A 26,881-nucleotide genomic window follows, 5' to 3' on the forward strand; every position below is an offset into this window, starting at 1 on the left:
TGCTGATTAAAGAGGACCTAAATAAACTAAGAGATATACTGTCATCATGTAGCTCTTTAGCATTTCTTAAAATGCAGCTCTGTTGGTGACAAATTTCTGTAGTTTTCCATCATCTGAAAATAATGTTATGTCATCTTCACTTTTAAAGGATATTTTCATGGGACATAGCATTCTGTGTCAACTTTTTTGTTGTTGTTTCTTTTAACACTTTAAAGACATTATTCCATTGCCTTCTGGCCTCCATGGTTTCTGATGAAAAGTCCAAAGTAAATCAAATTGTTCTCTTGAATGTAATGTGCCATTTTTCTCTAATTTTATCTTTGACTCTTAGCAGTTTGACTATAATATGCATGCAGGTATGTTTTTCTTTGAATTTATCCTGTTTAAGTTTGCTGAGTTTCTTGAATCTATAAATTTATCTCATTCACCATGTTTGGAAAGTTTTCAGCCATTATTTCTTCAAACATATCTTGTGTCTCATTCTCTCTCTCTCTCCTGTCTTTCTGAGACTGTAGTTGTCCCTATATTTGACCACCTGAAATTGTCCCATAAGTCCCTAAAACTGCTCATTTTTAAAAATCTTTTTTTTCTCCTACTTCTTCAATATGGATAATTTGGATTGATCTTTTCTTTTTCTTTTTTTTTTTTTTTGCGGTATGCGGGCCTCTCACTGTTGTGGCCTCTCCCATTGCGGAGCACAGGCTCCGGACGCGCAGGCTCGGCAGCCATGGCTCACGGGCCAAGCCGCTCCGTGGCATGTGGGATCTTCCCAGACCGGGGCACAAACCCGTGTCCCCTGCATTGGCAGGTGGACTCTCAACCACTGCGCCACCAGGGAAGCCCCTGGATTGATCTTTTCAAGCTCACTGAATTCTTTCTTCTGTCCTCTCCAACTTGCTACTAAGCCAATACAGTGAATTTTCTATATAGATACTTTACTTTTTCAGTTCTAAAATTTCTGTGTGCTCTTGCTTCTATTGTCATTTCACTGGTTAAATTTTACTGTATTTTATTTATTACAAGCATATTTTCCTTTACCTCACTGAGCATAAATATAATAACTGCTTTAAAAGTTCTTGTCTGATAATTCCAACAATAGTTCATCTTGGAGATTGCATCTGTTGATTGTCTTTTCCCTTGCAAACAAATCACATTTTCCTGCTCTCTGTATTGTCATTGAGACTGTCACAGAATTTAAGTTTCCCCTTACTTGGCAATCTCTTTTATGGAGTTCTAATTCACTTGCTAGCAGCTCTGGTAGTTCCTACACTGGTTTCTCTAGCCAGAAACATAGTGGAGGTTTTTGTATAAATATAACTTTATCCATCTAGTGTTGCCTTGACTGAGACTGCATTCAGAGTAAAGACACAAAACATCACACTCACCTCATCCTGTCAGATTCTCCAAATTTTAACACATCTCCAAAATTTGTCTGATTTTGTTTACTCTCTACAGCTCTCACGTCATTGGAGGTTGTGTTTATTTGTGTCTTTGTATTTTGTCCATAGTTTATAGCTTTATTTGCAGGAGAATTGCTTTATCAGTAGCTGATTTGGTCTGCCCAAAGTGGAATTCCATTTTTTTCCACTTTGAAATGCAGTAAATACCTGGTAATACATTCATTTATAAAGGTCCTAAAAGTCTAATGCACTTATGTATCCAAATAGAATCTATCAGATATTAAATTGCTTTCCTAGAAAGACATAGGATACTAAACATATGTTGTGTTTGGGTTGATGGGCTTAACTGAGAGTCCTTAATAATAAGTTAACATTTTATTTGTGAGATAATACCACTGTCTTAGAGCAATGTATCTCAACATTAATAAAATATGATAACATAATAAAACAATATTTTAAAAACTGTCCTTAAATGAAAATATAATAGAACACTAAATCTATGTAACTTAAGTTACATCAACTACAATCTTTTCTTAACCTACAGAATCCTCAAGAACAGGAGTAGCTAAAAAGCATGGCACTATGGGCTATAATTATAAAGTTGCCACTGAATCAGAATGTTCCTGTACCTGAGACGTTCCATGATTCTAAATCAATTATATTTCACTCTGTCTTTGAGACAGTAAAGACAGTGCTGAATAAAACACACAAATATATAAGGCTTGTACATAAACAGATTTCATTAAACTCTATTTTTCAAGTAACTTGTTTGACTTTTTTTATATTAAATTCACTTAAGTTTTGCTGGATCACTCAGTTTTACAACTTGCTTTGGTCAGAGGTAGTATTCAAATTATTCACAACTAGTACTTCACAAATACGCACCAATAAGAACGCAGAGCTAATGATACATAATTAGGATGGTTGCACTGGTGAATATCAGTGTATTCCAGTGTGAACTGATATACTCTGGTCTGTTGCAATGATTCTGGGTTTAGATATTGCCGAAACCAGCCTCACTAACACAGTAGCAGACTGAACAATGAACGAGGTTTATGATCATAGCAGAGTGGAAACACAAGTAATCTAAGCTAAATTTTGACAAATGTATAGTTAAGCAGAAATAGAAAACCCTTAACAAAAATACAGGTAACAGAGGTGGCATATCTATGCTTTCAAAATAGATTAAGAGGCAATTATGCCTATCCAGCCATAAATCCCATGTGCTCACAAATCCCACAGGCCAGCAATATCAGTGCATTACCTGAAAGCAATTTGACAAAGTTCAACAAGAGCCTTAAAACAACATTCTTTGATCCATTAATTCTACACATAAAAATACATTAAAGAGATGTTCATTACAGGAGTCTTTATAACAGCCAAAACACACGAACACACCCATACTCACACACTCAAAAGTAATTATGGGACTTCCATAGATGGAGTATTATACAGCCATTTAATATCATATTTTAATTACCATGGGACAGTGGCCATGAGAACATACCACACAGACCTCCAACTACAGGAATTTAATTGGCTATGGGCCTCAGCTACTACATTCTGAAAACTATTGCCAGTTTTGCCCAAGGCCATGCTTCCCATGGGCTGCTCCAAGCCAGTGACTGAGGGCATCCCTTCCTGGGAGACATGGGACTCCTCTGATGGCCGACTTTGGCTCAAGAATTTCCTGACAGCCTTGCTGAACTTTTTTTAGGATGCATGGAGATCTAGGATGCTTCTACCCAATTTTCCCTCTCTCTCTCCTTCCTCTGGGATCAAAGGGATATATCTGAATACGTGTAAAGCTGTTCTCTGCCATATTCAAATCTTTTATTATACTTTTACAAACATTTAAATTGGATAGAGGGCTTCTTTTTCTACAAGATTTGCATTGATTAACTGAAATGCTCTGCATTTTTTAGCTGCTGCTTAAATCTAACATTTTCCAACAAAATTCAAGCCAAATATTCCTCTCTGTTTTAATGAACTAGAGTTGCATGGAAACTAATAGCCAACTCTTACTGAAAATCAGTTTCAGATTTGTTGTTCAGAACGGCTTATTTCTCTGAATCCTTGAATAATGGTACAGAGATACTCAATAAACAGCTGATCATTTAATTACAATATAAGTATTATTTGCATCACAGTAGATTCAGAAGTTTTTAAGCATTTAAATGATTTTGCCTACAAGCTTTGAAACACCTTCTCCTACATTACGGATCTGCAGGCTTGCTGTATGTGTCACAAACTGTGCTAAGCATTTTAAGTGGGTTATATCATGTATTATTACCCTAACCAAATCACAAGCTAAATGTTATCTATGTTCTAGAAATTAAATTTTAAAAAGGTGTAAAGGGGTTGAGTAACTTCCTAAATATCATACAGCTAGTAAATAATTGTGTTCACATTCAAACTCAGGTCTGCCCAAATTCAAAGACACATAGTGCCACTTAGGCGACAGAATTAAGTGCCCATGATTATTTTATTTTATTTTATTTTTATTTTTATTTATTTTTTTGTTTGTTTGTTTGTTTGTTTTGCTGTATGCGGGCCTCTCACTGTTGTGGCCTCTCCCGTTGCGGAGCACAGGCTCCGGATGCGCAGGCCCAGCGGCCACGGCTCACGGGCCCAGCCGCTCCGCGGCATATGGGATCCTCCCAGACCGGGGCACGAACCCGTATCCCCTGCGTCGGCAGGCGGACTCTCAACCACTGCGCCACCAGGGAGGCCCCGCCCATGATTATTTTAAAGCGTCAATTTCCTCAGCAAATTTTGAAAGATTTTTTTTAAGAAGTCCAATCCAATATAAGGTGAAAAAAAAAGTTAATTGATGAAGTTTAGGTTTAAGAAGGTAAGATTAAAAAGAACACAAGTTTCCTAAGGTAACCAACAGCAAATATTCCCAAGGTGCCTACAATATATTTGAGTATCTGTGTCAAGAAAGAGAAGAGAGATAGAGAAAGAAAGAAACAGCAATAACAATTTCAAACAGAGTATTATTTCTTCAAAAGATGCATGCTCCGTCTCTCCTCACGGCTTCTTTCCTGGCCTCCTAATCTCTCTCTTAGCTCCTCCTTACCTCCAGTCATCCTTTGAGAGGTTAATCAAAATATTCATTTCCTCATCCTCCTGTAGAAGGCGATAGGCTGCACTTAAATGGTGATTTTCCAAAACAGACCTATCGTTGTACAGAATCGCTGGGTCAGACCTGAGAGGAAAGCCAAGCAAAATAATTTAGGATGTTGAACAGCTGAGATTTTTCAGGTAACTCTCCTAAAGGTAGAATACAGCATCTCTTTATCCTATTTTAGCAATTAACTTTGCCCCCATGCCATTTATATCGACCAAAGAGCTAACACCAACACTACAAGTTATCAATAGATGTATGTAGAGTATTTTAATGTCAATATGTGGGTGTTATTTCACATGTGATATCCAACTTGAGAACTCTCTGAAAACTATTCTGTAAGCAGATCTCAATTACCTGCAGCAGTGGCAAAGGTGATTATTTAAAAAATGTGGGTCATGTCAAACGTCCTTATATTTTCTGGAATGACTTTTTATTTTTATTTTATTCAATGAGGGAATGTGTTTACATTTGTTTTAGTTGTAATTCTCTGAACACATACCACCTGGCAGGTACAGTTTTCAAGTTCTTCTGTTAGTAGCTTGACCTTAAAATTTTGCCATGCAGAAGCCATACATGGGAAATTGAGGAAGGGTTATATGACAATTGTTAGTCGCTTTCTCAAACAGCTGAATGACACCAAACATAGGGCAGTATACTATTTTAATATATTTAATTTAATGAAACCTTAGATTGTTAGAGCTTATTCATTTCTCATCAAGGAGGCTAAATCCCAGAGATATAAAGTGAGAGTTCACAGAGCCCCACAGTGGCTAAGTGGCAGTGCTGGGATGAAGGTAATGTCCTCTGACAGTTGAGCCATTTCTCCCCAAGATAACTTCCACCTGTCATCGGCCAAACTTTGGGATATATTTAGCATACCTTTAAAGTGTTAGGCTTAACAGTCTGTCCATCAAAGGGCAAAGAACCAGGTCACAGATTTAGTTTCCTAAACAGGGATCTCACAGGCTGAGATGCTTTGGATAAAATTCAGTTTAAAGAAGGCGAATGTTTAAATTTCATTCCAAAGCAAGCTCAACTGAACCCTCTGGCATTTTTCCATCCCAATGGACGTAACACAAAACAAGCAAATCCCGAGGTGAAGGATCTAATCTTATATCCGTTGAGTAAGTAAGGCACCAACTGATGTGTATTTTGTGACATTAAGCTATTTTCCAACTCCTGTAATTAAGCCATTTTCCCCTGAGTTGTGACTACTTTTGACACTGGTCTCCAGCCAAGATCCATGTACAACTCTGTTCCACCCACCTCTCTTCCTTCAGCAGGTGCTATTCACGGCTGTCTCTTCCTCAGAGCAAAGGTTCCACTGGCAGATACACATTAAACAGAGATGCTCTGTGGAATCCCTGTATTCAAAGACCTTGCAACAGAACTACAGAAGGCTGCTTCACAGCAGCCAAAACTACTGTGAGGAAGCAGGAGGCAGAAGATGAAGCATGTGGCTTAGGTCCTTTTGTCCGCTTCCATTCTGCTGAAATCCCCTTCTGAGCAGAGATCAGATGATGTTGAGGATATCGTCTTCTTTCGTGTACCCCATAATTAAGTGCTGGCTTCGTTAAATAATGTATGGAATGACTTAATGAACATAAATCTATCTGGAGTGCGCACCTGCTTTTTTCAAGTGAAATCAGCAAGTATTTATTTAGCCTTAAACTCTCAACCCTCCCCACTATATTCTTTCTCTGTGTCTCACCACCTTTTTCCAATTCTAGCTTCTTTTGATTCCTACCTCAAGACCCAATTAATCCTACTGTCAGAGTCTCTCCAGTTCCACATCACTGTCTTAAGAGACTCTATGTTCTTAGACCCAGAGAAGGCAAATAAGGTTTCATCCTAAATGGAAATGACAGCTGACTGTACTGCTTGCCTGGAATTCTGTGCTAAGACGAATACTAAGGATAAATCTGCAGCTCGTTAAGAAAAAAAAATACCAATATCAATTAGTGATGCCTGTTACAGTCAAGAGGTTCAGAGGCAGGCAATTGGACCTGTATTTAATACCCTCACAGAGGTTTGTGTCTCCCTGTGAAGTTCCTTACGGAGGGTGCAAAGTGGCCTACATGAGACAACCTAGCTCCCCAAGCCCTGTGCGAGGGAATAACATATGCACTGAACAGAGCAGAGATGAAATCAGGGCGGATGAGAAGAGCATCACCAGAATTCCAGAGCTAAGAGGGTAAGATGGCTCTGCCATTGTTAATGTCAACAGACTCACTCAATCCTTGCCCGTCCTCAGTGATTTAGTCTACACGGTATCTGCGCCTTTATGGAAACTGTTCCACCTCCTATTAGAAATGGGTAGAGTATGCACAGTACATACATATGTAAATAGCTAGCATTATAATAGAGAAGAAAAGGATATCCATATTTAATGTGAATAACATAGGAGAATTAGGAGCAAATGGCTTCTTTAAGTTTTGATTGAAGCTGACTGGGCTAATCTCTTATTTATAATTTGTTTTTCAGAAACTCAACATAGAGCCACCATGCAAAAGAAAGGGGACTGCACTCCTCTGACTTCAACACTCTATCCCTGCCCCCTCTCGCCTCTTCTCCAAACGTTTCAACATCCTCACCGGGTCTGAATGTGGAAATTGTTGGTGGTTCCGGTGTGCTCATAGTCATGGATGGCAGCTGAGAAGATTATAGCAAAGATCTCCAGCTCTGTCAGCCAGTTCTGAAAGGGAGATTACAGAGCAATCAGATAATCTGTCTCCTTCTCAAAGTCTTCAGCTTGCTGACAACACACCATTGCTGCCTTTCCTTTCTGCAGCTGGCAAGCTACTGCCAAACACACATTTTCTGACAGACAGAAATGGGTTTTTTTCCTTCTGTAGGAAGACTGGAGGATGTGTGATTTGAAAACAGCATGCCCAGCACAGTTGAAAGAGCTAACTAGTAGTTTTTATTTTATTTTTTCAAAGAAGCAAAAAACAATGAACATGAAAACTTTAACAGCCCTCATTGCATCCTCTCCCAAATTCCAAATGAAGTTCCGAAGTAGACAGAGAAAAAAAAAGAATTTGCTTCAACACAATACCAAAAACTAAGAGTAACAGAAAACCTAATGCCTATCCACTAGAAGGAGGATAGGTAGACACAGATGGAAAGATAACATCTGGTCTTCTGCCTTGTGCAAGCTGATGTTTGAAGAGACCTGTCCCCATCCACATCACCGAAACTGGCTGTAGCTCAGTGGTCCTCAAATTGTGTTCCCTGGAACCGCAGTGTTAGTTATCACCTGGAAAGTTGTTAGAAATGCAAAACCCCACCCCAGTCCCACTGGATCAGAAACTCTAGGTTGCAGCACACCAATCTGTGTTTTACCAAGCCATCCAGATAATTCTGATACACACTGGAGTCTGAGAACCACGGCTGTGTCTGAAGTTCCCTCAACCGACTTCCATTTCAGAGACTCTATGGATTCACTGATGCCTCCCCTCCCTTCTGTAAACCACACTGCTCAGTGCCCACAAGATGGAGCTTCCATACTCTCAGCTCACCCTTTGGCATCCCTGCTTACTTTTGTACTAGTTGAGTTAATGATTCCAAGTTTCAGTGTGGTTTATCCCAAACCCAATTTTAACAAATTGCAGTTATTATTATAATTATGTAATAAAATAAACCAATAAAAATGTGAATACAAAAAGTTATGTCCATAGAAGTTCAATGCTTTACACAGTCACTAAAAGAACTGGTATCATAATAGATGTGACAACTGGGAAACAGTAGAAAACAATTATAAAAATTTAGGGAGATTCTGCACTCAGTTTTCTTCATGAGAATCATTAAGTTCCCATTTCCTTTTAAAGAAATGACACTAGAAGTCTTAGACAGGAGCAGGGGTAATGCAAGACAAACATGGGAACCTAAACTGGAAGAATTCAGAAAGCAGCCTGGGTACTGAATTAAAGATTAGTGAATAAAATATATTTATTTGATTTAAGTTAATAAAATGATTTAAAAATGAACAGGTCAATTTTTAATAATTCTCACTTTAACTTTTTTCCAATTATTACTAATTTTCATCTTCATCTAAGAAACTTACTGAAATTATTACCTTCTTTGAAGATGGCTAAGGGAAAAATAAATAAACTACATACAACCTATGAAAAAAAGACTTCAGAGTTAAGGAAAGAATGAGCACAGAAATAACTCAAGAAAAAACTACATTTAAAAAAGTGATTTCCATTCTGAGAAAGCCTCTGTGCCATTGCCTCAAAGTAGAGTGGCTACTGCAGATGGGAAGCCAGAACCCACTTCTGTCAGTTGATAGTTTGTTTTGGGAACCAGGTGACTTTGGAGGATTTGTATTTCAAATTCTTTAAACAGAATTCTTTCTGACCATCTCTCACTAAAGGACAACCCAGACTACCTTGTTTTTCTTCTGGGTTATCAAGTGCTACAGTCAAAACTAAATGTTGGGGGAAGGGACCAATAGTGTCTAAAAGTTGTGGATGTCTTCCCACTCTAGGCAAGGAAGAGAGATAGGTGATTCCTGTCAGAGCTGCTGGGATTGAGAGTATTTGGGACTGTGCTTACTTAAGGGGAGAGAGATTTCTGTAATGCTATTTCCCAAGTCTTGGGATATTGATGGACCCAATGACTGGATAACTGTCTAGCAGCCTGTGTTTTAGCCTTTCCTCACCTCTCACCTAATTGGGTAATCTGAAGCCCCTCCCCTCAATGAACTCTGACCTATAGCCTCTGAGAAAATAGCTCACAGGACTGGGCCCTCCCTAACCATCCATCTTACTTCTTACATATGTAAATTTCTGTAGTGGCTATCTTATGTAAGATACAATAAAAAAATTATTGTACCTAGTTTCTATTAAGTGTTAAAATGTTATGAAAATGTAAAACAAAAACAAACAAACAAAAATGATTTCTAGCAGAATCCAGCATGAAATGTCAGGAAACGTTTTGGAATCCTTGATAATACGTTGCAAAATACAAATTGATGTACGACTAGGAGCAGAAAGACACAAGGAGAAAACAGAATAAGATGAAAAGTCAACAGAATTAAATAAAAAAGACATGGGTAAATAAGTGCAGACTGCAAGAAAACTGAAAAACTCTTCTGAAAGCAGCAAAGGGCATCATCCTCATCAGGGTTAACACTTACGGGAGCTCACTTTGTGTCGGCTTATTTATACATAGAAACTCATACAACATACAACTCCATAAAGGTAGGTACTCTGTCATCCACGTTTCATAGATGAGAAAACTGAGGCTGGGAGAGGTTCAGTAACTCACCCAAGGTCTCAGAGCTAGTCCTGAGACAAGCCACACCCTCTGATTCCAGAATTCTTACTTATAATTTTTAAGTCACATTTCCTTTGGGTCGTTGTTCATGTGTTTACTCAATTCTTCATAAAATTACATAGGTATGATTTTATATTACAAATTTTCTTGATATTTTCCATTCATATGTACTTTTCTCATTTTGGCAATGTCTTTCTTTTCTTCCCCAACACCCTGTCCCCACCCATCTGCCCCAACTCCCTCTACCCACTCCCAAGTACCAATGTATCTCTTTCTCCAAGTTCATGCCAAGTTAATTTAACATGTTAAAATAAGATCATGAATGGGAGACAGTGTACCATCTAAATAAATCTGAATCACAGAGCATCAGCCCAGCCAGCAGAAAGTGTCTAAGTAACTACATAATCACAGTTCTCACAAACAGCAGTGTAACTCCTGTCCTTATCCAAATATACTGACAAAATCCTATCTTAAGTGTAAATTACTTCTAACAAACCAAAACCAACAAATGATTAAATGAACAAACAATAAAACCATAATGAAGATTGGACTGAGCAAGAATGGAATTGGGCATTTTCAGAATGAACAATGAAGCAAGTCCCAGTGGCAAAAGCTGATTCATCACGAGTAAGGAAATGATTCCCTTTAGTGGAGCAGGAATGAGGGTTGATTAGGGCCCTATGATGACAGGCATTAAAAGCCAAAGGAACACAAACCAGGTTCATTAGGCAGTGAAGTTTACATGCAAGAGAGTAATATGGTCAGCATGCCACTGAAAGGGAGAAAGAAGAGCTGAGAGCAGAAAGGAAAGAAATAAGAGCTGAACTTTTGGATTGGAGAGTCCTTATAGAATGTACAGACAGTATGGAGGTAGAATCCTTACAGCTGAGCAGTTCACTGAATGCAGAGGGGCAGGAAGAGGCTGCAGTCAAAGAAAACAATGCATTCAAGATGACCGTGACATTCCTAGCCTGAGCGGAAAGAAAAAATGGTGGGTGGCATTCGATGGCAGGATTAATAGAAACAGAGAAAGTGGGAGAAGCTATTTTGAGGGAAATGGGATTTAATATTTTAATATAGCTCAGATTTCCTTGTCTTTTCCAAATTCATTATTACTATGAACCCCGAAGGTTTTATGACCATCCATAAAATGTCAGAAATCTAAGTCCTGTGACAATTTTATTCAAGATTTATCAAACTGTGACAAGTACAAGTCACAGATCCTATCCAGAATTTCCCTACCTACAAAATATGAGTGTCACAGCTAATTCAATGACAGGGATACCTTGACAACTGGTAAAGGTAGACTTTGAATTCTGCTGTGTAGGACTCAGGAGAGCAAGCTGTGCATGTATGTGGGTTGGGGGGGACACGTGGGGGGCAGTGAAAACCTGAAGGAAAAGACACGGATAATTCCCCATTGCTAGTGGAGACATTATTAGCAAGTTCTGACTTCGATAGGTAAATGATAGAGTTTCTTTAGTAATCTGTTTCCAACTCTTATTGGTTTTCTATTGCTCCCTTAACAGATTACCATGAATGTAAAGCACACACTCCCATTTACTGGCACACGGCTCTGTAGGTCAGAAGCCAGCACCATGAGGCTGGATTTTCTGGTGAGGACCTCACAAGGCTGAAACCAAGGTGTTGGCAGGCTGTGTTCCTCCCAGCTCTGTGGAAAATCCGCTTCCAGGTGCATTCAGGGTACTGGCAGAATTCATCTCCTTCTCATGCTTTCCACTTGGGTCCTCCATCTTCAAGCAACAGCTGATTGAGTCCTGCTCACCCTTCTTCTGTCACATCTCTTGACTTTTAAGGACTCATGTGATTACACTGGGCCCACCTGAAGAATCCAGCATAATCTCCCTAGTTTAAGGCCCTCTGATTAGCAACCTTCTGTATCTGCAGAATCCCTTTTGCCATCTAATGTAACTTATTCACAAGTGTGACATCAGAGGGCAAAGGTCATGGGGGCCAAAATTCTACTGACCACAACCTTTATAAAATTACTTAGCACCAAGATGCCATTTAGATAGATGTCCTTAGTGTTTCCCTTGTAAATACAATGATGTCATATATGATCAAAAGAATAAGATATACAGCTTCTCCCTTCTAAAAAAAAATAAGCAAAGGGAAAATTAACAGCACCTTTCCTGATAAAAGCAATGAAAGGGCCAGAGGACAGGTTTGGAGTCTGGAATCTTTTGACCTAACTCAAAAGCAGACTGGAGCTCAGAGTGTGATTCATATCTATTCAATCAACAACTCTTCAATCTAATTCTGTTCAAGGATTTTCTCTTAGACGTGAGCAAAATCATTATGAAAAGATTCAAGCATCTCCTAGGCATCTTAGCTAAGCAATAATGAGTAATATAAACAGATTACAATGAGTAATACTGTTGACGTTGAAGCCCAGGCACCACTTTATCAATGGGATATTTTTATTCCCTACGTGTCTTACAGTTTATAAAGCTGAAATGCTCTCCAGCATTTTCCCCCTCTTGGTTTGTAATGAAAGGTTAGTGTAACAATATGTTCTCCATTCATCAGAATGCTTCCTACTGTTTTCGTAAGCTTGCAATGAAAGAAGCTTGTTTTGAGCTGCGTTTCCAAGAGAGAGTGGGTGGGAAGTAGTTTCTATATTTAAGAATTATTCTGAATATGGCCTGAATTGATAACGAAAATTCAATGGCAAATGAGCTCATTTAAGAATAGTATGCAGTACATTGTGATCATTGGCTGCTATGATGTAACATCTATGTAATGATAACTTGCATTAGTATAAAGACTTGAGAGTTTTTCTAGGGGGTAAAAAGGCTGTGTACGATTCACTTTTATATCTCCGTAGTACACTGTACACAGTAGGTATTAACTAAAGATATGTCAAACAGATGATTTCAAAGTACATTTTCACATCCATTTTGATCCTTACCACAGTACTTTGAAGTACCACATGAGGATACTGAGGTGTAAGAATATAAGGGGTCCTTTTTTGCCACCAGCATTGCAGAAGCATGGCTAAATATTTAAACTTTTATATTTTATATTTAAATATTAGACTGAAACCAAATCCTGGCTCTGCTACTGTATTAGTTTGCTAGAACTGCCATAACAAAATGACACAGACTAGGCAGCTTAAACAACAGAAATTTATTTTCTCAGAGTTCTGGAGGCTAGTAGTCCAAGATCAAGGTTTTAGGAGGGTTGGTTTGTGGTGACAGCTCACTTCCCAGCTTGCAGAGGGCCACCTTTTCTCTGTATCCTCACAAGGTCCTTCCTCAGTACACATGCATGTCTGTGTCCTAATCCCTTCTTCTTATAAGGACACCAATCATATTGGTTTAGGGCCCACCCATAAGACCTTATTTTACCTGAATTATCTCTTTAAAGGCTCTATCTCCAAATATAGTCACATTCTGAGGCACTGGAGATTAGGACTTCACCACATAAATTTGAGGGAGGGGGAACAAAATTCAGCCCATGCCAGAGACTTTACAATAGGAGAATCTTAACTCTGTCAATGTGTTTCCTCCTATTTTTCCATGGAATTTGTGCCATTTTCTTTTTGATTTATTTATGTAATCTGGATCTTAATCCTTGCTCTCTATGCATTTTCCTCAAGTACTTACTTCATTATGGTGATTTTTTTTTTATTCTGCAGAAGGCTTTAATTTCCATGTACTCAAAATAATCAATATTTTGTTATATAACTCATGCTTTGAGGCTTATTTAAGGATTTCCTTTTTCAAGCCTATACACATATCCTCATATTTTCTTCTAATATAATCAAAATTTTATGCTCACATCTTTAATTCATTTGTCTGATATTTGGTGAATGATTTCAAGTAGGACAAAAACAGTATGTTTTTTCCAAATGAACTGTCCCCAAAACATTTTTTGAACTGAGTAATTTTCCCTCTAATATTGTTTTCTATAGACGTGTTCTCACCTCACCTGCGATTCTGTCCTTATACTCCAGTCCATGTTCCATCCCCACCAAACTACTGGGACTGGTCATGACAAGGGCACCAATGACTTCCATGTTACCAAAGGCAGTGGTCACTTCTCTGTCCTCATCCCACTAGACCTTTCAGTATGTCCCGCATAAGTCACAGTTTTCTTTGGAGCACTTTCTTTCCTTGGTGTCCATAACCCCACACTCTCTTGGGTTTTGTCCAATGTTACTGGCCATACTTTTTTAGTTATTATTGTTGGCTCTAATTCTTTATCCTCATTTTAAACTTTAGAACTGCTCCAAGACTCACTTCAGAGCCCCTCTACTTTTCTATTTATGCCCTCTCTTTATATCACGTCATCTGGTTCCATGTTCTTAAATAATATTGATATGCCCCTGAATGCTTAATCTCCATGTCCTTCCCTGACCCTTCTCCAGAACTCTAGACTCCTTAGTTTTCTTCCTGCTTGACATCTCCACAATGATATCTAATAAGGATCTTAAACTCAACATGTCTGAATCAAAACTCTTGACTTCCCTTCCCCTAAAGCTTGCTTTGCTACCAGGTTCTCTCATCAACCCTGTTTATCAAACCCAAAAATCTAAGATGTCCTCTTGATTCCTCTCCTTAGTGTTCCAAATCCTATTCACCACCCAATTCTTTTAACTCTACCTCAGAAATAGAACTTTTGGTCTCTATATCCCAGCAATGTCCTTCCTAGTCCAAACTACCATTATCTCACCAGTATCTCTTCTAACAAGCCGCCTCAAGATCCATTCTCCACAGTAATCCTTGTCTAGTCTTTATCAGATCATCTCATTCCATTGTCAAAACCCTTTAGTTGCCTCACACTGTACTTAGAATAACACTGGAACTCATTACCCAGGCCTACAAAGCTGACCTGGTCTGACTCCCATTTTCTCCTCCAACTTTATCTTGAACCTCTGTCCCCCTCATGTGCTTGCCTTATTACTGCTCCCAGAATGTAGCAAAGCTGTTCTCTCACGAGGGACTTTTTTTTTTTTTTAAGTTGAGGTATAACTGACATACAACATTACATTAGTTTCAGGTGTACAACACAGTGATTCAATATTTGTACATATTGCAAGATGATCACCACGGTAAGTCTCCACACCACACACAGTTATAGAATTTTTTTTCTTGTGATGAGAACTTTTAAGATCTACTCTCTATGCAACTTTCAAATCCACAATACAGTATTATTAACTATAGTCACTATACTACTGTACATTACATCCCCATGGCTTATTTTATAAATGAAAGTGTATACATTTTGACTCCCTCTAGTCATGAGGGACATTGTACTAATACTGCACTAATTCTGCTGGCATACCTTCTTCAGTTCTTAGCATGGCTCAAGCCTAAAATCACAACTGTCTCAGATTAAACATTACTTCTGGAAAGATGCCTTTCCTGACTATATAATAAAACTCCCAGTTTTCCCTATGTGGGTGCCCTATTTTAATACTCTGCAGAACACTAGTGATATTTTCTTGTTTACTTTTTCATTTGTGTTCTATCTGTAACCTCTCACTAGAATGCACGTTCTGTAAGAGCACCAATGTATCTCCATCCTGTAAAGAAGTACCTGGCACATAAAAAGTGTTCAATAAATATTTGGGTTCAGTTTTTTAAATTCCACTCAATTCCATTGATACATTTGTCTATTTTTGCACAAATGCCACACTGTTTTTATTACTATAGCTTCAGCAGATATTTTAACATCTAGTAGAGTAAGAACTACCCCACCACACACATTGTCTTTTTCAAAACTGTTTTTTCTAAGGTTGTTAAATATCTATTTTACATAAATTTTAGACTCAGCTTATCATGTTTTATGTTAAATCCTACTAGAATTTTTATTGGTATTGCTTTGAATCTATAAACATTAGTTTGAGGAAAATTGACATCTATTTAATACTGAGGTTTTCCATTAAAAACATGGTGTATTTCTTCACTTATTTAAACATTATTATTATTACTAATTTTTTTTTTTTTTGCGGTACGTGGGCCTCTCACTGTTGTGGCCTCTCCCGTTGCAGAGCACAGGCTCCGGATGCACAGGCTCAGCATCCATAGCTCATGGGCCTAGCTGCTCCACGGCATGTGGGATCTTCCCGGACCGGGGCACGAACCCGTGTCCCCTGCATCGGCAGGTGGACTCTCAACCACTGCGCCACCAGGGAAGCCCTAAACATTATTTTTGTACCCTTAATTTAATTTTACAGTCTCCTTTTCATTAATTTTGAAGTTCTTCATGGGTAATTTATAGATTTTTTAATAACTGTTGGGAATGTATGTTTTTCTACTATACTTGTTAATTTCCAGTGTATAAGACAGCTATTTTATCCATATCTTATTGAGGCCTTTTATATGATCTAATAATTTATAGTTGGCTTTTTTTGTTGTTTTTTTAAAGGAGATGATCAAATTATTTTCATAGGATGCTTCTTCAACTTTTGTAGATACCATATTGCACTGCCTGAGATCTCCAGAAAAATGCTCACTAGCAATATTAATATCAGCATCCCTGTTTTGCTCCATGCTTTTACTGAACCACCATTAACTATGACGTGTGCTCTAAATTTTGGGCAAAACTATCATATTAAATAGGTTTCCTATGTAGTGTTTCTAAAATTTAAAAAACAGCTCTTTAAGCAATATTTTTAAGAAATCAGCTTTACAATAAGGAAAAAATGAAAACTGCTGAGAGGTTTGGGGGAAATCTTTAATAACAACAATTCCTAACTGTTGAGCTTCCTTTATGAGACACAGCACTTCATACTTTTGATACTTTATTCCTAACCATCACAGTACTTTTACAGAGTATTTTTCACTATTTTAGAAATGAAGAAATCCTGACTCAGAGATTCAAGCAATTTATCATAGATCACAAAATCTAATAAGTAATTATGCAAGGATTTATATGCAACTATATCTAGCTCTAGAGCCCACACTCCTCCCACTTTATTCCATATTTAATATGAGATATTAGACCAAGCCTCTCAACACACCCTAGCAGAAAAAGATAACAAATGTGTACTGGGTTTATGGGTTAATTAATAACCACACCCCCCAAAAATGTCTATCTCCATGTCAATTCAGAAGATTTCAAAGTAAAAAGTCACAGTGTCTATTTACTATAGAGACCTAGCTGTTTGTCACTAACAGCTATACATTTAAAGTGAATGGCTTATATTAAGGTAAAGAAGGCAAAGGCACAGATAACCAAGTTGAGTAGGTCTGTTAATGCAATGAATTATAGAACAGAGATTCAAAAATATCTAAAGAGCTAAAACGTTCAAAACAAGCAAGAAAATTCCAAATGGTTGGAGGTAAAGACTAATCCTTAGGTTCAAAAAAATCAAATGCATATAAATGAAAATAAACAGAGTCCTTGTGAAAAAGATCTACTGGTTTAAACCAAAAGCTAACTGTGTACAGCATGGTTCCCAAGTATACTCAATATAATTTCAATATGCATGGTTATCATTGTAATTGACCATAGCAAGAGATTAATAGTACCACTCTCCATACCTGGAAATACATATTTAGTTATAGAAATTATATTTAACTTGGCCATAGCCTAGTAAGGATACAAGGCACTACCAGATATTTCTTTCATCAAGTCCAAGATGGAGAAAAATTCAAAGGCAATAAGGAACCCCAAGACTTTCCATGATTGGTTAGATAATTACTGGGGAACAGGCAGTCCATGAAACAATGCACTTCTTGTGGGTTCAACCTCATCAGAATAGAAACAGCCTCCAATTCAAAAAAAATTATCACATCTTTTGTGTAATCTAAGAGTTTCTATCTGTACTTACTGCTACTCCTGTCTTATAGAGGAGGTAATGCACAGTCTGTGTAACGTCGGCAGCGTGCATCAAATTGTGGTAAGGGTTTTTGTGCTTGCTGTATCCTACTTCCAGGGCCTCCACAAATGAGACAAGTGCAGAAATGGGGATCTGAAAGAGAGCGGCAAGGTTAATTAGCTAGTGATTTAGCAGCTTTGAGTGACGATGCAAAAGTCTAAGGTACTCTAGCTGCCTCTTTCTGAAGGCGTAAGATATCATATGAGGACATTAGAACTTTTCTAAGTTAATAAAAGTCACTGAACAAAGTATTGGATAATTTGAAAATCTAACTGGACGCCCCTGATCCACCCTGCAAATTGTTCTTTGTTCTCCAGTTCAGAGGCCCAGGGTAATGACACAGGATCATCTCAAGGACATTGAGGGCAAAAAGGTAGGTGCTCATTTATTTCTCAGGCAAAGGCTCAAGTCTTTATTTCCTGAGAAATAAATGAACACATACTATGCAGCATCTCATTTACTTGTGGGAAAACATAAGTACACAAAGATCTTAAGCTATAAAATGATTGCAGACAAACACAAGCTGCCACCTTCTGAAAACTGCACCCTTTAGAAGGAGTGATGTATACACTGGACAGCTGAGAAAAAAAAAAACCAAAACACAAGTGATAGTCTGTTCTATAACAGAAACAAGCTGTGTTCTTGTGTTTATTACTTGGCAATTTATTATTGGTGCCTTGCAATTTGGAAAAATACTTCCAGTTATCCTAGTCGCTTTCTGTCTCAAATATGTGTAACACACACACCTTCGTTTCCTATTTGGCAGAAAGTGAGCAAGTGCAGAATGCCTGTACAATATAAGGAGACTCGGAAAACATTCATTGTATAGTTTTCTGGATCAGTTCCTTGGCTTGGGGTAAATTATCAATTACAAGACTGGGGGAAAAGGAGAGAGTGTATGTTCCAGGAGACTAGAAATCACATTCATAAGAAAAAATGAGGAAAATACTACTACAGTGCTTCATGAGAATCCACACTATGTTCTTCCTTGGGCACATTGTTCCATATTTACTATTTGTGGATTTTTAAAATTTAAATATAGCCTTTTAGATGTGAGAGATTAATTCATTATCATTTTAAAAAATGAAGATCCAATGAACCTCGGTTCTTTGGGCTGTTCTTTGGAGATCTATGAGCCACTGAAATGCTAGGTAAAGGTGTGTGCATATGCACGGGAACTTTCTTCTGAGGTCTTGAGGAGCCATCGGCTCTTCAAGCAGGTTTCTGATGCAAAAGAAATTAAGGACCATTGCCATAAAGTGCTTATGGCTATGTAAGAAAGATATCCCAAAATGTGCACTCCTTAGGAAAGTGATAAAGAACCATGCTGCCCAGAGAAATCAATATGTTATACAGAAAAAGACCTGCATTTTCCGGAGACTCATCCATATGATGAGAGGAATGTAACTGGCAAGATATGACAGATGCCAGCAGATGATGCTCAAGTTCTCTAGAGAACCGGACCCCACCCCCAGAGTCTGTGGAATTAGAAGGCTGAGGAGGTGGAACACTGGAATCGATTCATGCTCTTTACTTAAAGGTGAAGAATTAATTTGAAGCATGAATGACTGGGAAATACCAATGATCTGTCACAGATGATAAGTGAGAATATGTGTGTGAATTTGAGCCAAGTGGCCGAAAGAGAAGTTTTTGGAGATAACAGACGGGCACTCTGTCTCCATTCCTGTCTCCTTGCTGGTGGTGGTCATTAGCACACGAAGTCTCACTGAAATGAGATCTGTGGGCAGAGCCGGCGGGGGATCTCTGCTGGTTCAGGCTTCCAGCCATACTTCTAGGATGACTGGGATCTAAATGGGCAGCTCCAGCCTCTCCCCTGCTGATGAGCCCACCAGACAAGGGAGTAATGAAAAGTTCCCACCACAGAGGAGTTCATGGCAGTGGCTGTCCAGATGATGCTTCCCAAGTCACCCCAGAGAGTTTTCAGTCTACATTAAAAGGATTCTCTTGGTCTTAGCCCCAAAATCATGCAAGGATGGACAAATGTGTGCAGTTTTTTTTTTAATTAGACACTGACCTTGAAACGGCTGATCAGATCATAGCGTGTGAGTAATTCATAGAAAATGAATTTCAGTGCATGATCCCCGCTGGCTTCATTGAGGGAAAAGACATTAAAGGACCACTTGTCCACATCCTACAGGAGAGGATGGAGAGAAATAATTCATTAGTTGGTAGCCACTTACACAGCTACTAATCTCCCTACTTTGGAGTTAGCCCACAGCACTCACCTAGGTATTTACAGCCTAAGACTCTAATACCCTTTCCACTCTCAAACTGTTTCCAATATGGCAGTCCTACATAGCATTTACTGATGCAATATTCAATAGTTTTATTAGTAATAACAATAGCTATAATTTATTAGGTACCTACCATATGCTAGGCATTCTGATCAGTGATAAACATGTAATCTTTCCTGAAGACAACTCTTAAGTGGTAGGTATGATCAGTCACATCTTACAGATGAGAAAACTGAGAAGTTACCTAATTTCCCTAAGACCCATGGCAAGCCAGTGCTAGGGACAAAACACGAACACATGTTCAACTGATGCCTAAACTCAGGCTCTTTCCATTAACCTTCTACTATCTCTGCCGAATTCCAAAATTTTAATTGATTTCACAATAACCTAGGGTGTTCCCTACTCTAAACTTCTCCCAAGCCCCATGATACGATCTACTGACTTCCTCTTAGTCCACCATTGAGAATGCTAACCCACTTAAAAGTGTTCAGAAACATGCATGATGTAGATCACAAAGTAATGTGTCACCTCAACAATCCAGACTGCTGAGCTGAAACCAAGGAGAGAGCCCTCATTTCACGGGATGGAAAAATGCTACCACTTCTGGAGTCACTGATCTGGGGACTGAGCCCCCAAATCTGTAAGTCACTTTACTGAAAAAGTAAAACTAAGAGCTAAGCTGAACACACTCCTCACACACCGCTCCTGAAGTTCAAAGCCTTATTTGTCCATAAATAGTGACTCTAAAATATATGTAAACATTGCCTGATGTGTCTTTGACTTATAACTAGCTACTTGTGGGTGTTATGAACAAAGGTGTGTTTAAGCAATAATTAAAGCAATAGTATTTGGTTTCTCAGTATACCAAGAGTCTCCCTTTCAGTGGCTAAGGAAAGTGTGCTGCCATGAGTGTGACAATATGGACCCATATGAGACCACACTGAGTTCAGGCTAGGTGTCAGATGGTCCCCTGGAAGAGACCTTGGCTCTCAGGAACTGCTGGACCCAGTGACTCCCACCTCAGCCCTCACTGCATTCCAACATCATCTATCCATCCCAATCCTGTCCCTCTCCAAATATCCCAACCATCAAGATCACCCCAAGACCATGAACAGCCTCTCTCATGGATGCCAGGGCACAGGAAAACCAAATTGTATACAGGTGAAACCAAATATTTCCCAAAGGGTTTCAAATAGATTGTTTCAATTCACACTTAGTGGTAACCACACCTCAGCCTTCAATAATTTCTCCTCCATTATAATAACTAAAGAAATAGCTACAAGTATTAAGGACATTTTCTGTGCCAGGCACAGTGGGAAGTGTTGATACACATTTGAAAACCCTCACAACTCTAGAAACAGGCATCACTTTCCCCAGTTTCACAGATGGCAACCTCAGAGAGATGAAATGAAGTGTCTAATGCCAACTGGTAGCAGAACCAGGTAATAACCCCACTGACACCCCTTGGTGATACCATTACTGACAGATGACATTGTAAACTCAATGAAAACATGCTGTGACCCAAGCCTCATGCCCTAAATACCCCAATAGGGCCTAGGCCATAGACAGTGGGGTCATTTAAGATTAATCCAAGACCTAAAGCTTCACCTTGGCTACTGTAATTGGCATCACCTTGGCTACTGTAATTGGCATTGTCATGACAGCCACTGTCTAGCCAATAGTCCTAAAGAAAAGTCCACTGACAACTCAGTAGATAGGAAAACCCTTTGTCATATCTGACAATTTTTAATCCTCTTCACTGGAATGACTGAAAAAGAGAAGAGCTCTCTAACACTGGAAATCAAGAGATTATCATAGTAAAAAGTCAAGATTTATTCTGAATATTAAGTCTTAGAGAAACAGAAGGATGAGTAAATACAGACAGTGAGATAGACATTCACTCCAGCCCCTCATTTTTGGGAAGACTTAGCTGTGATTCTCAAATTTCAGTGTTCTTTAGAACCACCTGGGGGTACTCAGAAAAAAAAGTCGATTCTCTGGTGGAGGGCTCTGCAGAATCCTGGCTTGTGGCCTGGAATCTGCATTTTAACAAGCACCTTAAACCATTCTTCCTTTCTTAGCAAATTTGGCCCAAGCACCATTCCTGTGGAAACACTGCATGAATTTCCTATTAGTCTAAAGTGAAGAAAGCCTGAACCTCCTCATTTCCTCCCACTTTAAACCTGGAGTCTGTCCAGAGTGTCTCTTCCTGAGTCACACAACAGATGCCCTTCTAAAGAACAGCACAATTCTACATTTCCAATAACCCCACCTTAGAAGGTTAGAGATAAAACACCCCAAATTAGAAGTGAGTATTCATTTCATGGGAACAAATAAAAAGAACAAAACTGCAATATATTTAAAATTTAGGAATTGGTGGTGGTGAGTATTCTCTTTACTTAAATGTTATTTTATGCCATGTTCTTACATTAATCACAAAGGTTAACATGACAGTAGCATGATGATTATTTTATTGACTTGTATTCTCTCAGGCTTTAGGGAAATTTTCTGTAATAGAAGAAAACAATAGTGATTCCATATAAATTGCTGGCACTGGAGTGAAAGTAACCTTTTTCTAATAGGCACTATGTAAAAAAAGAATCTGTCATATCTCCAATTTACCTCCAATCCACTGAAAATAAAACTGGAGTCTAGGGATGCAGAAAAATATTACATTGTAAAAAGGTCTTGAACTTCTGCAGTAAACAGAGCATACAACCAAGAGAAACAACAGCTTTAGCCTTCTGTACACATCAGCAATAGTGTGCAGAAGGACAGCAATTCAGAGAGTTAGTATTTACTTTTTGTCTGAATCATCAAGGTAACGTTCCCCTCAGAAAGACAACATGTGTGCCTCTGAGAATTACTTTTCCCTAAGCATAAAACAACAATTCATGCACATCACAGGTTGTTCCACATTTCTTCAATTATTCTGCATAGAAAAGATGCTCCAATTTGGAAGAAATATTTTCATAAATTTCTTAGCACTGGTATAACCACCTGTATTTATGTTCATGATAAAGGAAGAAATTAAGGATAAAAGATGCTTTTAGGGCTTCCCTGGTGGCGCAGTGGTTGAGAGTCCGCCTGCCGATGCAGGGGACGCGGGTTCGTGCCCCGGTCCGGGAAGATCCCACATGCCGCGGAGCGGCTGGGCCCGTGAGCCATGGCTGCTGAGCCTGCGCGTCCGGAGCCTGTGCTCCGCAACGGGAGAGGCCACAACAGTAAGAGGCCCGCGTACCGGGGAAAAAAAAAAAAAAAAAGATGCTTTTAATGTTCCCAAGATTTTCACTGAATGTTTCGGGTTCAATTATGAAAATCAATGCAACTTCATAGTGGGTGTTATGAAACATCAGATCTCATGAAGTGATTTCACAGATTAAATGGGAAACTGCTGTAAATTACACAATAATTTATTGGGCATTAGAGTGGGGGTTGAAGAGGAGGGAGAGAAAACATGTGTCTTCTTGCTGTTTCCTTCCTGAGCATCCTACCTGTCCTAGATCAGGGGTCTCCAACCCCCCAGCCTCTGACTGGTACCAGTCTGCGGCCTGTTAGGAACCGGGCCGCACAGCAGGAGTTGAGCAGCGGGCAAGCGAGCAAAGCTTCATCTGCCGCTCCCCATCGCTCCCCATCGCTCGCATTACCACCCTCCCCACCCTCCCCCCCGTCCGTGTAAAAATGTCTTCCATGAAACTGGTCCCTGGTGCCAAAAAGTTTGGGGACTGCTGTCCTAGATGACTTAAGAAGAAACATAAAATGGAGAACTGAGGATCTGAATATATAGGGTCTCCCAAATTCAGCTAGTGAATGTCTCTGAGTCAAGAGAAAGGAACTATGAAATACAAAATCAAAATGACCCTCAAGGGCCCTCTCTTGACATTAAATTGATCAAGAAGCACTCCCACCTCTGATTCTGTGAAAAGGGAATTTAAATTATCTTCTGAAAATTTCATCAGGAACACACTTTTCAGGTTTCAGAGAAAGACTAAAATAGCTTTAAGAAGAGTCGGAATGCTGGGATGCCCCTGAGCAAGTTGACACAACTCCCTGTGTAGGCACCAGGCAATGTCAACCAGCTCTGTGATCCTGAACCTTAGCACGGCCCCTCCTTCAAATCCAGAAATCAAATCAGCTTCAGCACAGCTGGGATATCCTTAGACCAATGGGTCTGAATGAACACACTTCTACAGGAATACATCTACTTGGGGGCTCTTAGAGATACTCTATACAATTCCAAGAGCTTGCCTGATTGGGACTCATCTTGCAGTATTTAGCCCCTTTAAACTCAAGCATCTGTGTGACTTCCCATGGAACTTCTGGGCTCAGTGAGGGACTTGGGAAAACAGTAGGATATATGAAGAGGACAAGGGCTCTGGGGGACATACTTTCATGCAGTAATATGTTACTGAGAGCTTAGCTTACTATGTGCTTGGAACTCTGGTATCAAACCTCAGTTCTGTCTCTGTGTCTTTTTTTTGTTTTTTAGTCTCACTGAGTCTTAGTTTCTTCATCTATAAAATGGATATAGAGCAGGTAAGCAGATAATGGTAGAATTATAATCACCAAAGATCCTCTTAATGTTGAATATTTATAACCAGTACAAATTTGATCTCCTACGGCCAAAGTCAGACTGAGTCTCATAATGCCAGATCGCTATACAGATCACTAAACTACTCCAAGAGAGTAGAAAGAAATGAAACCAAACAGAGTTCAATTTTTAAAAAATTTGGCAGTACAAAGGCTGAAAAGATAGTGATACCGTTAGAATGAATAGCAAACAGATAATGAAGGAAAGAAGTCAGGAATGACTAGGAAAACTGTAAATAGAATTGTAAATGAAAATTTCTCATTTTCTAACAAGAAATTTAACTGTACTTTTTATAAGGTACCTTGAACATTGTAAGACCTTTTTATTGGTATTACCTTTAATGCTTCAATAACAGCTGGTGGGTAGCTCAGTCCAACCATGTTTGATGTTCGTCTATACATTCTGGCAAAGTCAGAAGGGAAAAATGCAATATTATGTCTTACAAAGAAGAATTAGCAGGCCACAGACTTATACCAGTATTGACAATTAACAAGAAGTCATGTCATCTGATGGACCCACGGAACCTAAAATTTCTTTTATAACCTTTTTCATAGTCATTCAAGTGGCCTATGAAATGAAATTAAAGCAATCTCAAACACGTACAGCATTGGAAATAAAAAAAATTAAGTCTATGTGCCCCAAATTGGAAATTAAATTATTAAAATGGGTCTCCTCTTCTGCTGGAAGTGAATTATAGTATAGCACGGACAGTATGTAATGTAGTACTTTAACCTGAAAAAGAACTCCTATGGGTAACCTATTTAGAAGAGTTTGTTCTTTAGAACTGTCAAAAACTAGAGGGAACTTCGAGCTGACCATGGCATTTCTAAAACGTGTAATTGTGTGATAAGGGCTGTAGGAAGAATAAATCGATTTCTGGAATCCATTTCTGGGAAAAGGGGGCAATTTAATTTCAGAGAGCAAAGTGACTTACAAAATTGGAAAGTGTCATGGGGAACTCAAACACCTTGAATGAACTCCTCCCTGGCTCAATACCCTCAACAAAGCATCTCTAACCTGTTCCAAATGTAGACATCATCCATATGTGTCAAATGATAATGGATGAGATGTCCTTCTTTAAAAATTAGAGACTCAACTCAAACTAAATCTTCTCTAGTTAACATTAACAAAAAGAATTCAAAGCAAAGGCAAAAGCTTGTCCTAACGATGCTGCAGAGATATGTTTTTGCCATCTCTCATTCAAGACTGTCTGTTTCCACCCAGAATTTTCAGCATTTATAAAGATACCAAAACTACATCAAAGCAAAGCCTTTGGTTATTAGAAACTGGTGTCCCTCTTGCTGCTTTGGTCACTAAATGACAGCCTTGTCACTGAATGACAGCCATCTTTACCTCTCCACAAATATCCCAGCTTGCACTGCGTGGACGATGCTCTTAAACCGCGGCTTCTCCTCACTCCTTCTGAGTATCATCCCCATCTGCCGTGTAAAGGTGGAGGCCAGCCAGTCTCGGACCTCAGAGGGCACCGCATCTGACTGAATGTCACTGAGCTCATCTTCTGTATCCAGGAGTCTCCTGAACCCAAGAAACAGAACCAGGACACAGCTTAAATCTGAACTTAGAGCTCTCTGTTCAAAGCAGCTGTTCCTTCTCTCCACCCCACCTGCATACACAGGTGCAAAGAAACCAAAATAAATTGGCCACAAAAAAATCCAGCACCTTTTTGACAAGGCTTGTGAAAGCCCACCATTTGTTTTTCAGGCTGGACAAAGGAACAAAGGAATCAGAGAAAGTCACATATACTTTATCTCATGCTTTGTAGGTCCAAGACACATTGCACTCAGGAGCACCCAGTATCTTTATTCCTAGATGGTTTGTGGAATTTGAATGGAATCTAAACCTTCCATTTAAAAATGCATTCACCGGGAGGTTTATTTCATAGATGGCCATGTGGCATTATTTTGTTTTAAAAATAATGGCACTTAAAAACTATAGACAACAATACTGTATTATAAACTTCACACTTACTAAGAGCCTAGATCTTAATAGTTGCCACCACAAAAAATAATAATTAGGAGGTGTTAGTTAATGCTATGGTAGTAATCATATTGTAATATATAAATATATCAAGTCAACACATTGTACACCCTAAACTTATACAATGTTACATGTCAATTACATCTCAATAAAAATGAATTTTAAAAAAGAAAAAGAAAGACTGCAAAGTATTACCCAAATCACATCAAATCAGTCCTCTGAAGTAATGAACCCAAATAATATCAACTGCTATTCTCTCTAGTTTGTTAGGACATTACAGAAACTTAAATGTCTAAATTTAAGCAAAATTTCCAAAACAATGCAGTTCTTTATTTGAACACAGTGATTTAAGTCATCTTTCAGGTGTGC

General features: G+C 38.8%; 1 protein-coding gene across 5 annotated transcripts in view; it reads right to left on the reverse strand.

Annotated features, from left to right (window-relative positions):
* PDE1C (phosphodiesterase 1C) overlaps window positions 1-26,881 on the reverse strand; it is a gene marked incomplete at both ends in the record, with an annotated part of 532,083 nt that overhangs the window by 79,416 nt on the left and 425,786 nt on the right. For 4 of the 5 annotated variants that reach the window (XM_082632880.1, XM_082632882.1, XM_082632884.1 and 1 more), the window contains 6 exons: window positions 4,483-4,611; window positions 7,128-7,228; window positions 17,621-17,761; window positions 19,704-19,820; window positions 24,850-24,916; window positions 25,868-26,050. In XM_082632880.1, the coding sequence (XP_082489006.1) occupies window positions 4,483-4,611; window positions 7,128-7,228; window positions 17,621-17,761; window positions 19,704-19,820; window positions 24,850-24,916; window positions 25,868-26,050 (738 nt within the window). The remainder of the gene's footprint in view (window positions 1-4,482; window positions 4,612-7,127; window positions 7,229-17,620; window positions 17,762-19,703; window positions 19,821-24,849; window positions 24,917-25,867; window positions 26,051-26,881) is intronic. The other variant, XM_082632883.1, reaches the window with a different exon arrangement.

The sequence above is a fragment of the Mesoplodon mirus genome (assembly GCF_964341445.2).
Source record: "Mesoplodon mirus genome assembly, chromosome: 9".
In the NCBI taxonomy this organism is placed as follows: Eukaryota; Metazoa; Chordata; class Mammalia; order Artiodactyla; family Ziphiidae; genus Mesoplodon; species Mesoplodon mirus.